This window comes from Crinia signifera, chromosome 8, assembly GCF_055691185.1.
Source record: "Crinia signifera chromosome 8, ASM5569118v1, whole genome shotgun sequence".
NCBI classification, from domain to species: Eukaryota; Metazoa; Chordata; class Amphibia; order Anura; family Myobatrachidae; genus Crinia; species Crinia signifera.
Window position 1 is genome coordinate 176696649 of NC_139224.1, and position 16018 is coordinate 176712666.

The 16018-nt window shown below is 46.3% G+C and overlaps 1 protein-coding gene across 7 annotated transcripts in view; it reads right to left on the bottom strand.

Annotated features, from left to right (window-relative positions):
• Positions 1–16018, bottom strand: part of TTLL7 (tubulin tyrosine ligase like 7) — a 191450-nt gene that overhangs the window by 127391 nt on the left and 48041 nt on the right. For all 7 annotated transcript variants that reach the window (XM_083157857.1, XM_083157854.1, XM_083157856.1 and 4 more), the window contains 2 exons: positions 7598–7762; positions 5094–5252 (listed from right to left, as the gene is read on the bottom strand). In XM_083157857.1, coding sequence (XP_083013983.1) covers positions 5094–5252; positions 7598–7762 — 324 coding nt within the window. The remainder of the gene's footprint in view (positions 1–5093; positions 5253–7597; positions 7763–16018) is intronic.

The following is a 16018-nucleotide window of genomic DNA, read 5'->3' on the forward strand; positions in this document are numbered from 1 at the left end:
ACACTCATCCCCATATCCTATACTCCCAGTAATTATAGTGAGCTCACACTCATCCTCATATCCTATACTCCCAATTATTATAGTGAGCTCACACTCATCCCCATATCCTACACTCCCAGTAATTATAGTGAGCTCACACTCATCCTCATATCCTATACTCCCAGTAATTATAGTGAGCTCACGCTCATCCTCATAGCCTATACTCCCAGTAGTTATAGTGAGCTCACACTCATCCCCATATCCTATACTCCCAGTAATTATAGTGAGCTCACGCTCATCCCCATATCCTATACTCCCAGTAATTATAGTGAGCTCACGCTCATCCCCATATCATATATGCCCAATAATTACAGTGATCTCACACTCATCCCCCATATCCTATACTCCCAGTAATTATAGTGAGCTCACACTCATCCCCATATCATATATGCCCAATAATTAAAGTGAGCTCACATTCATCTCCATATCCTATACTACCAGTAATTATAGTGAGCACACAATCCTCACCATGGGCCTTATTTTGGTTCATTCTTTCTGACAAAATCCTTCTTAGATGGAAAAAACCAGGTGCACTGCAGGGGGCAGATGTAACATGTGCAGAGAGAATTAGATTTGGGTGAGTTATTTTGTTTCTGTGCAGGGAAAATACTGACTGCTTTATTTTTACACTGCAATATAGATCTCACTTTGAAGTAAAATCCCACCCAAATCTAATTCTCTCTGCACAAGTAACACCTGCCCCACCTGCAGTGCACATGGTTTTGCCCATCTAAGTAGGATTTTGTCAGAAAGAATGAACCAAAATAAGGCCCTATATCCTATACTACCACTAATTATAGTGAGCACACACTCATCCCCATATCCTATACTCCCAGCAATTATAGTGAGCTCACACTCATCCTCATATCCTATACTCCCAATTATTATAGTGAGCTCACACTCATCCTTATATCCTACACTCCCAGTAATTATTGTGAGCTCACACTCATCCCCATATCCTATACTCCCAGTAATTATAGTGAGCTCACACTCATCCTCATATCCTATACTCCCAATTATTATAGTGAGCTCACACTCATCCCCATATCCTACACTCCCAGTAATTATAGTGAGCTCACACTCATCCTCATATCCTATACTCCCAGTAATTATAGTGAGCTCACGCTCATCCTCATAGCCTATACTCCCAGTAGTTATAGTGAGCTCACACTCATCCCCATATCCTATACTCCCAGTAATTATAGTGAGCTCACGCTCATCCCCATATCCTATACTCCCAGTAATTATAGTGAGCTCACGCTCATCCCCATATCCTATACTACCAGTAATTATAGTGAGCTCACACTCATCCCCGACTCCTATACTACCAGTAATTATAGTGAGCTCACACTCATCCTCATATCCTATACTCCCAGTAATTCTAGTGAGCTCACACTCATCCTCATATTCTATACTCCCAGTAATTATAGTGAGCTCACACTCATCCTCATATCCTATACTCCCAGTAATTATAGTGAGCTCCCACTCATCCTCATATCCTATACTGACAGTAATTATAGTGAGCTCACACTTATCCTCATATTCTATACTCCTAGTAATTATAGTGAGCTCACACTCATCCGCATATCCTATACTATGAATAATTATAGTGAGCTCACACTCATCCCCATATCCTATACTTCCAATAATAACAGTGAGCTCACAATCATCATCATACCCTATACTACCAGTAATTATAGTGAGCTCACAATCATCACTATATCATATACTCTCAATAATTATAGTGAGCTCACACTCATCCCCCATATCCTATACTCCCAGTAATTATAGTGAGCTCACACTCATCCCCATATCATATATGCCCAATAATTACAGTGATCTCACACTCATCCCCCATATCCTATACTCCCAGTAATTATAGTGAGCTCACACTCATCCCCATATCATATATGCCCAATAATTAAAGTGAGCTCACACTCATCTCCATATCCTATACTACCAGTAATTATAGTGAGCACACACTCCTCACCATATCCTATACTACCACTAATTATAGTGAGCACACACTCATCCCCATATCCTATACTCCCAGCAATTATAGTGAGCTCACACTCATCCTCATATCCTATACTCCCAATTATTATAGTGAGCTCACACTCATCCTTATATCCTACACTCCCAGTAATTATTGTGAGCTCACACTCATCCCCATATCCTATACTCCCAGTAATTATAGTGAGCTCACACTCATCCTCATATCCTATACTCCCAATTATTATAGTGAGCTCACACTCATCCCCATATCCTACACTCCCAGTAATTATAGTGAGCTCACACTCATCCTCATATCCTATACTCCCAGTAATTATAGTGAGCTCACGCTCATCCTCATAGCCTATACTCCCAGTAGTTATAGTGAGCTCACACTCATCCCCATATCCTATACTCCCAGTAATTATAGTGAGCTCACGCTCATCCCCATATCCTATACTCCCAGTAATTATAGTGAGCTCACGCTCATCCCCATATCCTATACTACCAGTAATTATAGTGAGCTCACACTCATCCCCGACTCCTATACTACCAGTAATTATAGTGAGCTCACACTCATCCTCATATCCTATACTCCCAGTAATTCTAGTGAGCTCACACTCATCCTCATATTCTATACTCCCAGTAATTATAGTGAGCTCACACTCATCCTCATATCCTATACTCCCAGTAATTATAGTGAGCTCCCACTCATCCTCATATCCTATACTGACAGTAATTATAGTGAGCTCACACTTATCCTCATATTCTATACTCCTAGTAATTATAGTGAGCTCACACTCATCCGCATATCCTATACTATGAATAATTATAGTGAGCTCACACTCATCCCCATATCCTATACTTCCAATAATAACAGTGAGCTCACAATCATCATCATACCCTATACTACCAGTAATTATAGTGAGCTCACAATCATCACTATATCATATACTCTCAATAATTATAGTGAGCTCACACTCATCCCCCATATCCTATACTCCCAGTAATTATAGTGAGCTCACACTCATCCCCATATCATATATGCCCAATAATTACAGTGATCTCACACTCATCCCCCATATCCTATACTCCCAGTAATTATAGTGAGCTCACACTCATCCCCATATCATATATGCCCAATAATTAAAGTGAGCTCACACTCATCTCCATATCCTATACTACCAGTAATTATAGTGAGCACACACTCCTCACCATATCCTATACTACCACTAATTATAGTGAGCACACACTCATCCCCATATCCTATACTCCCAGCAATTATAGTGAGCTCACACTCATCCTCATATCCTATACTCCCAATTATTATAGTGAGCTCACACTCATCCTTATATCCTACACTCCCAGTAATTATTGTGAGCTCACACTCATCCCCATATCCTATACTCCCAGTAATTATAGTGAGCTCACACTCATCCTCATATCCTATACTCCCAATTATTATAGTGAGCTCACACTCATCCCCATATCCTACACTCCCAGTAATTATAGTGAGCTCACACTCATCCTCATATCCTATACTCCCAGTAATTATAGTGAGCTCACGCTCATCCTCATAGCCTATACTCCCAGTAGTTATAGTGAGCTCACACTCATCCCCATATCCTATACTCCCAGTAATTATAGTGAGCTCACGCTCATCCTCATAGCCTATACTCCCAGTAATTATAGTGAGCTCACGCTCATCCCCATATCCTATACTACCAGTAATTATAGTGAGCTCACACTCATCCCCGACTCCTATACTACCAGTAATTATAGTGAGCTCACACTCATCCTCATATCCTATACTCCCAGTAATTCTAGTGAGCTCACACTCATCCTCATATTCTATACTCCCAGTAATTATAGTGAGCTCACACTCATCCTCATATCCTATACTCCCAGTAATTATAGTGAGCTCCCACTCATCCTCATATCCTATACTGACAGTAATTATAGTGAGCTCACACTTATCCTCATATTCTATACTCCTAGTAATTATAGTGAGCTCACACTCATCCTGATATCCTATACTACCAGTAATTATAGTGAGCTCACACTCATCCCCATATCCTATACTCCCAGCAATTAGTGAGCTCACACTCATCCTCATAGCCTATACTCCCAGTAATTATAGTGAGCTCACGCTCATCCCCATATCCTATACTACCAGTAATTATAGTGAGCTCACACTCATCCCCGACTCCTATACTACCAGTAATTATAGTGAGCTCACACTCATCCCCATATCCTATACTCCCAGCAATTATAGTGAGCTCACACTCATCCTCATATCCTATACTCCCAGTAATTATAGTGAGCTCACACTCATCCTCATATCCTATACTGCCAGTAATTATAGTGAGCTCACACTCATCTTCATATCCTATACTGCCAGTAATTATAGTGAGCTCACACTCATCTTCATATCCTATACTGCCAGTAATTATAGTGAGCTCACACTCATCCTCATATCCTATACTCCCAGTAATTATAGTGAGCTCACACTCATCCTCATATCCTATACTCCCAGTAATTATAGTGAGCTCACACTCATCCTCATATCCTATACTGCCAGTAATTATAGTGAGCTCACACTCATCTTCATATCCTATACTGCCAGTAATTATAGTGAGCTCACACTCATCTTCATATCCTATACTGCCAGTACAATGAACAGGCTGGTAATCTAAGCACTTGGCACTGCGTACGTAGCCGGTCATCTTAGCACCGATGTGCATCCTTACTTATGTCCATGGCCAATTCTCTGGTGTATTACATTCCAATCACCGTATCCCTGTAGATTGTAAGCTCTTGTGATCAGGTTCTTTAACCTGTTATGTCTTATGCTGCCATATTTTTAGCGTACGTTTAGTCTATTCCCCTAATTGTACTGCACTATACAATATGTTAGTGTCCCGTGGGTGCACTGGGAAATTGCTTCCCCTCAGTGTGAGCAGATATTGTTCATGAAGCCATTAAAGTGTCTGTATCTATGGGGTCATCCCTGGAAATGTCAGCGTTACATCTCCATACTCCGCACTCAGACATGTCCGTACCTCCAGCAGCCACGGCTTCAGCTTCCTGTCCAGGATGATGTCAAACCCTAACACTTCGAAGCAGACGCTGTTGCTGCCGGGCTGTTGTCCGGGCCGACACATCCGGTACGCATGGAGCACGTGAGGTTCCGCTACTATCAGGGTCTTCACCACCAACTCCTGGGGGAAGGAAGGTAAAAAGTCACATGCCAGAACCTTGCACAGAAACCTGTGTGCAAATATGTATACTTTAGAGCAGAGAAGGGAAAGGGGGGACATGATAGAAACTTTCAAATATATCAAGGGTTTTAACAAGGTACAGGTGGGAGACATTAGTCACAGGAAGAGGAGCAGCAGAACACGAGGACATGCACTGAAACTAGAGGGAGGAAGATTCAGGGGAAATGTGAGGAAGAATTACTTCACAGAAAGAGTAGTAGATAAGTGGAATAGCCCACCATCAGAGGTGGTAGAGGCAAATACAGTAGTACAATGTAAACATGCTTGGGATAGGCCTATTGATATCCTTACAAAAAAATAAGGATCAAATATGGTTTGAGGTAACATGTTTAAAAAAGGGGCAGACTAGATGGGCCAAGTGGTTCTTATCTGCCGTCAAATTCTATGTTTCTATGTTTCTATGTAAATCACCAGGATATGAAGACAACAGCACGCGCTGGGGACAGGGAGGGCAACAACACCTAAATAGGACAGACACTGGGGCAAGGACAAAGGCACCAGGAGATGGAGAGGATAACGGCACCGGGAGGTGGACAGGGTAACGGTACCGGGAGGTGGAGAGGACAATGGCACCAGGAGGTGGAGAGGACTAAAGCACCGGGAGGTGGAGAGGACTAAAGCACCGGAATGTGGAGAGGACAACGGCACCGAGAGGTGGAGAGGACTAAGGCAGCAGGAGGTGGAGAGGACAACAGCACCGGGAGGTGGAGAGGATAGGGGCACCGGGAGGTGGAGAGGATAATGGCACAGGGAGGTGGAGAGGATAATGGCACAGGGAGGTGGAGAGGATAACGGCACAGGGAGGTGGAAAGGATAATGGCACCGGAAGGTGGAGAGGATAATGGCACAGGGAGGTGGAGAGGATAATGGCACCGGGAGGTGGAGAGGATAATGGCACAGGGAGGTGGAGAGGATAACAGCACAGGGAGGTGGAAAGGATAATGGCACTGGGAGGTGGAGAGGATAATGGCACAGGGAGGTGGAGAGGATAACGGCACAGGGAGGTGGAAAGGATAATGGCACAGGGAGGTGGAGAGGATAATGGCACAGGGAGGTGGAGAGGATAATGGCACCAGTAGGTGGAGAGGATAACAGCACAGGGAGGTGGAAAGGATAATGGCACCGGGAGGTGGAGAGGATAACAGCACAGGGAGGTGGAGAGGATAATGGCACCGGGAGGTGGAGAGGATAATGGCACCAGTAGGTGGAGAGGATAACAGCACAGGGAGGTGGAAAGGATAATGGCACCGGGAGGTGGAGAGGATAACAGCACCGGGAGGTGGAGAGGATAGGGGCACCAGGAGGTGGAGAGGATAACAGCACCGGGAGGTGGAGAGCATAGGGGCACCGGGAGGTGGAGAGGATAATGGCACAGGGAGGTGGAGAGGATAATGGCACAGGGAGGTGGAGAGGATAATGGCATAGGGAGGTGGAGAGGATAATGGCACCAGTAGGTGGAGAGGATAACGGCACAGGGAGGTGGAGAGGATAATGGCACCAGTAGGTGGAGAGGATAACGGCACAGGGAGGTGGAAAGGATAATGGCACAGGGAGGTGGAGAGGATAATGGCACCAGTAGGTGGAGAGGATAACAGCACAGGGAGGTGGAAAGGATAAAGGCACCGGGAGGTGGAGAGGATAACAGCACAGGGAGGTGGAAAGGATAACGGCACCGGGAGGTGGAGAGGATAACAGCACAGGGAGGTGGAAAGGATAATGGCACCGGGAGGTGGAGAGGATAACAGCAGCGGGAGGTGGAAAGGTTAACGGCACCGGGAGGTGGAGAGGATAACAGCACCGGGAGGTGGAAAGGATAAAGGCACCGGGAGGTCTAAAGGATAACAGCACCGGGAGGTGGAGAGGATAGGGGCACCGGAAGGTGGAAAGGATAGGGGCACCGGGAGGTGGAGAGGATAGGGGCATCGGGAATCGGCACTAGCATATGGAGAGTAGATAATGATCTGTGTAAATTATTTGGCAATACCCGAGACACAGGCATTACATGGAGGTAGAACCTCAATCAGAAGCTTGCCCGTATCTAGATCATTATTACCAATGACAACATAATTCCCTTGGTCACGTTCAGCAGCAGGAAACAGCAGGAAACCAGGGGTGAAATGTAATAGGATGAGAGATTCAGAAAGTGAGAGAATTGGGAAGAAATCTCCAAACTGGTTTTGCAGTGTAAATGATTGCCCCTTTAAAAAAACTGGAGATTTCTTCCCAAATCTCTCACTTTCTGAATCTCTCATCCTATTACATTTCACCCTACGATCGGTACTTACAGAAATGTCGTTCCAGAATTTGGCTACATCATGGTCATTGGCACGCAGGAACTCCGTAAACCACCGGATGGAACGTTTGCTTCCCCGATCCTCTGTTTCATCTCTCTCAAAGTTCTCGTTGTGTTTATTGACAGAGTAGTTGGTCAGGTGCATGTACAACTGGGCCTAGGAGAGACGGAACACCCTGCTCTGATTATCTGGGCTTGCACTGTACCAGAAGCTCTATAGACTCCTGCTTGCAGTTACTGTGCCGGAATAGGTCGTGTCTACAAGCGGCAGGCTGGGCCTGGGAGAGACGGAACACCCTGCTCTGATTATCTGGGCTTGCACTGTACCAGAAGGTCTATAGACTCCTGCTTGCAGTTACTGTGCCGGGATAGGTCGTGTCTACAGTACATGCGGCAGGCTGGGCCTAGGAGAGACGGAACACCCTGCTCTGATTATCTGGGCTCGCTCTGTACGTGAAGGTCTATAGACTCCTGCTTGCAGTTACTGTGCCGGGATAGGTCGTGTCTACATGCGGCAGGCTGGGCCTAGGAGAGACGGGACACCCTGCTCTGATTATCTGGGCTCGCACTGTACCAGAAGGTCTATAGACTCCTGCTTGCCGGGATAGGTCGTGTCTACATGCGGCAGGGCTGGGCCTAGGAGAGACGGAACACCCTGCTCTGATTATCTGGGCTCGCACTGTTGTGTCTACATGCGTCAGGCTGGGCCTAGGAGAGACGGAACACCCTGCTCTGATTATCTGGGCTCGCACTGTTGTGTCTACATGCGGCAGGCTGGGCCTAGGAGAGACGGAACACCCAGCTCTGATTATCTGGGCTCACACTGTACGAGAAGGTCTATAGACTCCTGCTTGCCGGGATAGGTCGTGTCTACATGCGGCAGGCTGGGCCTAGTAGAGACGGAACACCCTGCTCTGATTATCTGGGCTCGCTCTGTACGAGAAGGTCTATAGACTCCTGCCTGCAGTTACTGTGCCGGGATAGGTTGTGTCTACATGCGGCAGGCTGGGCCTAGGAGAGACGGAACACCCTGCTCTGATTATCTGGGCTCGCACTGTTGTGTCTACATGCGGCAGGCTGGGCACTACGTAGCGCTCTGGGTACAGGCCAGAAGCTTTAGATATAATGGAGAGAATACTATATTACATGATAATGTTGACACTGTATAAGTATCGACATGATTAGAACGGCAACACCACATCGCTGGTGGTCTGGAGTGTGGCATTCTGCACCTGCTGACAATTCAATACAAACATTATGTTTTGATCCTATAACCACTCAGCACTTGGTGATCTCCTTGAATAAGAACCACTATGTTGCCTATAACAACGGCTGTAAGTCACTGTCTCCTGGGTTATATACTGTGTAATAGGGCGCTGCGGATCCTTGTTCTCTGCCCCCTGATACTTATGTCAGTGTCCTCTGCTGATGCAGCTATGGTTATATACCCTGTACTTGTCCTCTATTGTATACAGCTGTAAGTCACTGTCTCCTAGGTTATATACTCTGTAATAGGGCGCTGCGGATCCTTGTTCTCTGCCCCCTGATACTTATGTCAGTGTCCTCTGCTGATGCAGCTATGGTTATGTGCCCTGTACTTGTCCTCTACTGTATACATCTGTCAGTCACTGTCTCCTGGGTTATATACTCTGTAATAGGGTGCTGCGGATCCCTTGTTCTCTGCCCCCTGTTACTTATGTCAGAGTCCTCTGCTGATGCAGCTATGGTTATGTGCCCTGTGCTTATCCTATATTGTATACAGCTGTAAGTCACTGTCTCCTGGGTTATATACTCTGTAATAGGGTCCTGCAGATCCCTTGTTCTCTGCCCCCTGATACTTATGTCAGTGTCCTCAGGTGATGCAGCTATGGTTATGTGCCCTGTACTAGTCCTCTATTGTATACAGCTGTCTCCTGGGTTATATACTCTGTAATAGGGTGCTGTGGATCCCTTGTTCTGCCCTCTAATACATATGTCAGTGCTGGCTGCTGATACAGCTATGGTTATGTGCTCTGTACTTGTCCTCTGTTGTATACAGCTGTAAGTCACTGTCTCCTGAGTTATATACTCTGTAATAGGGCGCTACGGATCCCTTGTTCTCTGCCCCCTGATACTTATGTCAGTGTCCTCTGCTGATGCAGCTATGGTTATGTGCCCTGTACTTGTCCTCTATTGTATTCAGCTGTAAGTCACTGTCTCCTGGGTTATATACTCTGTAATAGGGCGCTGCGGATCCCATGTTCTCTGCCCCCTGATACTTATGTCAGTGCCGCCTGCTGATGCAGCTATGGTTATGTGCCCTGTACTTGTCCTCTATTGTATACAGCTGTGTCACTGTCTCCTGGGTTATATACTGTGTAATAGGGTGCTGCAGATCCCTTGTTCTCTGCCCCCTGATACATATGTCAGTGCCGCCTGCTGATGCAGCTATGGATATGTGCCCTGTACTTGTCCTCTATTGTATACAGCTGTAAGTCACTGTCTCCTGGGTTATATACTCTGTAATAGGGCGCTGCGGATCCCTTGTTCTCTGCCCCCTGATACATATGTCAGTGTCCTCTGCTGATGCAGCTATGGTTATGTGCCCTGTACTTGTCCTCTATTGTATACAGCTGTAAGTCACTGTCTCCTGGGTTATATACTCTGTAATAGGGCGCTGCGGATCCCTTGTTCTCTGCCCCCTGATACTTATGTCAGTGTCCTCTGCTGATGCAGCTATGGTTATGTGCCCTGTGCTTGTCCTATATTGTATACAGCTGTAAGTCACTGTCTCCTGGGTTATATACTCTGTAATAGGGTCCTGCAGATCCCTTGTTCTCTGCCCCCTGATACTTATGTCAGTGTCCTCTGCTGATGCAGCTATGGTTATGTGCCCTGTACTAGTCCTCTATTGTATACAGCTGTCTCCTGGGTTATATACTCTGTAATAGGGTGCTGTGGATCCCTTGTTCTGCCCTCTAATACATATGTCAGTGCTGGCTGCTGATACAGCTATGGTTATGTGCTCTGTACTTGTCCTCTGTTGTATACAGCTGTAAGTCACTGTCTCCTGAGTTATATACTCTGTAATAGGGCGCTACGGATCCCTTGTTCTCTGCCCCCTGATACTTATGTCAGTGTCCTCTGCTGATGCAGCTATGGTTATGTGCCCTGTACTTGTCCTCTATTGTATTCAGCTGTAAGTCACTATCTCCTGGGTTATATGCTCTGTAATAGGGCGCTGCGGATCCCATGTTCTCTGCCCCCTGATACTTATGTCAGTGCCGCCTGCTGATGCAGCTATGGTTATGTGCCCTGTACTTGTCCTCTATTGTATACAGCTGTGTCACTGTCTCCTGGGTTATATACTGTGTAATAGGATGCTGCAGATCCCTTGTTCTCTGCCCCCTGATACATATGTCAGTGCCGCCTGCTGATGCAGCTATGGATATGTGCCCTGTACTTGTCCTCTATTGTATACAGCTGTAAGTCACTGTCTACTGGGTTATATACTCTGTAATAGGGCGCTGCAGATCCCTTGTTCTCTGCCCCCTAATACTTATGTCAGTGTCCTCGGCTGATGCAGCTATGGTTATATACCCTGGACTTGTCCTCTATTGTATACAGCTGTAAGTCACTGTCTCCTGGGTTATATACTCTGTAATAGGGCGCTGCGGATCCCTTGTTCTCTGCCCCCTGATATATATGTCAGTGTCCTCTGCTGATGCAGCTATGGTTATGTGCCCTGTACTTGTCCTCTATTGTATACAGTTGTAAGTCACTGTCTCCTGGGTTATATACTGTGTAATAGGGTGCTGCGGATCCCTTGTTTTCTGCCCCCTGATACTTATGTCAGTGTCCTCAGGTGATGCAGCTATGGTTATGTGCCCTGTACTAGTCCTCTATTGTATACAGCTGTCTCCTGGGTTATATACTCTGTAATAGGGTGCTGTGGATCCCTTGTTCTGCCCTCTAATACATATGTCAGTGCTGGCTGCTGATACAGCTATGGTTATGTGCTCTGTACTTGTCCTCTGTTGTATACAGCTGTAAGTCACTGTCTCCTGAGTTATATACTCTGTAATAGGGCGCTACGGATCCCTTGTTCTCTGCCCCCTGATACTTATGTCAGTGTCCTCTGCTGATGCAGCTATGGTTATGTGCCCTGTACTTGTCCTCTATTGTATTCAGCTGTAAGTCACTGTCTCCTGGGTTATATACTCTGTAATAGGGCGCTGCGGATCCCATGTTCTCTGCCCCCTGATACTTATGTCAGTGCCGCCTGCTGATGCAGCTATGGTTATGTGCCCTGTACTTGTCCTCTATTGTATACAGCTGTGTCACTGTCTCCTGGGTTATATACTGTGTAATAGGGTGCTGCAGATCCCTTGTTCTCTGCCCCCTGATACATATGTCAGTGCCGCCTGCTGATGCAGCTATGGATATGTGCCCTGTACTTGTCCTCTATTGTATACAGCTGTAAGTCACTGTCTCCTGGGTTATATACTCTGTAATAGGGCGCTGCGGATCCCTTGTTCTCTGCCCCCTGATACATATGTCAGTGTCCTCTGCTGATGCAGCTATGGTTATGTGCCCTGTACTTGTCCTCTATTGTATACAGCTGTAAGTCACTGTCTCCTGGGTTATATACTCTGTAATAGGGCGCTGCGGATCCCTTGTTCTCTGCCCCCTGATACTTATGTCAGTGTCCTCTGCTGATGCAGCTATGGTTATGTGCCCTGTGCTTGTCCTATATTGTATACAGCTGTAAGTCACTGTCTCCTGGGTTATATACTCTGTAATAGGGTCCTGCAGATCCCTTGTTCTCTGCCCCCTGATACTTATGTCAGTGTCCTCTGCTGATGCAGCTATGGTTATGTGCCCTGTACTAGTCCTCTATTGTATACAGCTGTCTCCTGGGTTATATACTCTGTAATAGGGTGCTGTGGATCCCTTGTTCTGCCCTCTAATACATATGTCAGTGCTGGCTGCTGATACAGCTATGGTTATGTGCTCTGTACTTGTCCTCTGTTGTATACAGCTGTAAGTCACTGTCTCCTGAGTTATATACTCTGTAATAGGGCGCTACGGATCCCTTGTTCTCTGCCCCCTGATACTTATGTCAGTGTCCTCTGCTGATGCAGCTATGGTTATGTGCCCTGTACTTGTCCTCTATTGTATTCAGCTGTAAGTCACTATCTCCTGGGTTATATGCTCTGTAATAGGGCGCTGCGGATCCCATGTTCTCTGCCCCCTGATACTTATGTCAGTGCCGCCTGCTGATGCAGCTATGGTTATGTGCCCTGTACTTGTCCTCTATTGTATACAGCTGTGTCACTGTCTCCTGGGTTATATACTGTGTAATAGGATGCTGCAGATCCCTTGTTCTCTGCCCCCTGATACATATGTCAGTGCCGCCTGCTGATGCAGCTATGGATATGTGCCCTGTACTTGTCCTCTATTGTATACAGCTGTAAGTCACTGTCTACTGGGTTATATACTCTGTAATAGGGCGCTGCAGATCCCTTGTTCTCTGCCCCCTAATACTTATGTCAGTGTCCTCGGCTGATGCAGCTATGGTTATATACCCTGGACTTGTCCTCTATTGTATACAGCTGTAAGTCACTGTCTCCTGGGTTATATACTCTGTAATAGGGCGCTGCGGATCCCTTGTTCTCTGCCCCCTGATATATATGTCAGTGTCCTCTGCTGATGCAGCTATGGTTATGTGCCCTGTACTTGTCCTCTATTGTATACAGTTGTAAGTCACTGTCTCCTGGGTTATATACTGTGTAATAGGGTGCTGCGGATCCCTTGTTTTCTGCCGCCTGATACTTATGTCAGTGTCATATGCTGATGCAGCTATGGTTATGTGCCCTGCACTTGTCCTCTATTGTATACAGCTGTCAGTCACTGTCTCCTGGGTTATATACTATGTAATAGGATGCTGCTGATCCCTTGTTCTCTGCCCCCTGATACATATGTCAGTGTCCTCTGCTGATGCAGCTATGGTTATGTGCCCTGTACTAGTCCTCTATTGTATACAGCGGTCTCCTGGGTTATATACTCTGTAATAGGGTGCTGTGGATCCCTTGTTCTGCCCTCTAATACATATGTCAGTGCTGGCTGCTGATACAGCTATGGTTATGTGCTCTGTACTTGTCCTCTGTTGTATACAGCTGTAAGTCACTGTCTCCTGAGTTATATACTCTGTAATAGGGCGCTACGGATCCCTTGTTCTCTGCCCCCTGATACTTATGTCAGTGTCCTCTGCTGATGCAGCTATGGTTATGTGCCCTGTACTTGTCCTCTATTGTATTCAGCTGTAAGTCACTATCTCCTGGGTTATATGCTCTGTAATAGGGCGCTGCGGATCCCATGTTCTCTGCCCCCTGATACTTATGTCAGTGTCCTCTGCTGATGCAGCTATGGTTATATACCCTGTACTTGTCCTCTATTGTATACAGCTGTAAGTCACTGTCTCCTAGGTTATATACTCTGTAATAGGGCGCTGCGGATCCTTGTTCTCTGCCCCCTGATACTTATGTCAGTGTCCTCTGCTGATGCAGCTATGGTTATGTGCCCTGTACTTGTCCTCTACTGTATACATCTGTCAGTCACTGTCTCCTGGGTTATATACTCTGTAATAGGGTGCTGCAGATCCCTTGTTCTCTGCCCCCTGATACATATGTCAGTGTCCCCTGCTGATGCAGCTATGGTTATGTGCCCTGTACTTGTCCTCTACTGTATACATCTGTCAGTCACTGTCTCCTGGGTTATATACTCTGTAATAGGGTGCTGCGGATCCCTTGTTCTCTGCCCCCTGTTACTTATGTCAGAGTCCTCTGCTGATGCAGCTATGGTTATGTGCCCTGTGCTTATCCTATATTGTATACAGCTGTAAGTCACTTTCTCCTGGGTTATATACTCTGTAATAGGGTCCTGCAGATCCCTTGTTCTCTGCCCCCTGATACTTATGTCAGTGTCCTCAGGTGATGCAGCTATGGTTATGTGCCCTGTACTAGTCCTCTATTGTATACAGCTGTCTCCTGGGTTATATACTCTGTAATAGGGTGCTGTGGATCCCTTGTTCTGCCCTCTAATACATATGTCAGTGCTGGCTGCTGATACAGCTATGGTTATGTGCTCTGTACTTGTCCTCTGTTGTATACAGCTGTAAGTCACTGTCTCCTGAGTTATATACTCTGTAATAGGGCGCTACGGATCCCTTGTTCTCTGCCCCCTGATACTTATGTCAGTGTCCTCTGCTGATGCAGCTATGGTTATGTGCCCTGTACTTGTCCTCTATTGTATTCAGCTGTAAGTCACTGTCTCCTGGGTTATATACTCTGTAATAGGGCGCTGCGGATCCCATGTTCTCTGCCCCCTGATACTTATGTCAGTGCCGCCTGCTGATGCAGCTATGGTTATGTGCCCTGTACTTGTCCTCTATTGTATACAGCTGTGTCACTGTCTCCTGGGTTATATACTGTGTAATAGGGTGCTGCAGATCCCTTGTTCTCTGCCCCCTGATACATATGTCAGTGCCGCCTGCTGATGCAGCTATGGATATGTGCCCTGTACTTGTCCTCTATTGTATACAGCTGTAAGTCACTGTCTCCTGGGTTATATACTCTGTAATAGGGCGCTGCGGATCCCTTGTTCTCTGCCCCCTGATACATATGTCAGTGTCCTCTGCTGATGCAGCTATGGTTATGTGCCCTGTACTTGTCCTCTATTGTATACAGCTGTAAGTCACTGTCTCCTGGGTTATATACTCTGTAATAGGGCGCTGCGGATCCCTTGTTCTCTGCCCCCTGATACTTATGTCAGTGTCCTCTGCTGATGCAGCTATGGTTATGTGCCCTGTGCTTGTCCTATATTGTATACAGCTGTAAGTCACTGTCTCCTGGGTTATATACTCTGTAATAGGGTCCTGCAGATCCCTTGTTCTCTGCCCCCTGATATATATGTCAGTGTCCTCTGCTGATGCAGCTATGGTTATGTGCCCTGTACTAGTCCTCTATTGTATACAGCTGTCTCCTGGGTTATATACTCTGTAATAGGGTGCTGTGGATCCCTTGTTCTGCCCTCTAATACATATGTCAGTGCTGGCTGCTGATACAGCTATGGTTATGTGCTCTGTACTTGTCCTCTGTTGTATACAGCTGTAAGTCACTGTCTCCTGAGTTATATACTCTGTAATAGGGCGCTACGGATCCCTTGTTCTCTGCCCCCTGATACTTATGTCAGTGTCCTCTGCTGATGCAGCTATGGTTATGTGCCCTGTACTTGTCCTCTATTGTATTCAGCTGTAAGTCACTATCTCCTGGGTTATATGCTCTGTAATAGGGCGCTGCGGATCCCATGTTCTCTGCCCCCTGATACTTATGTCAGTGCCGCCTGCTGATGCAGCTATGGTTATGTGCCCTGT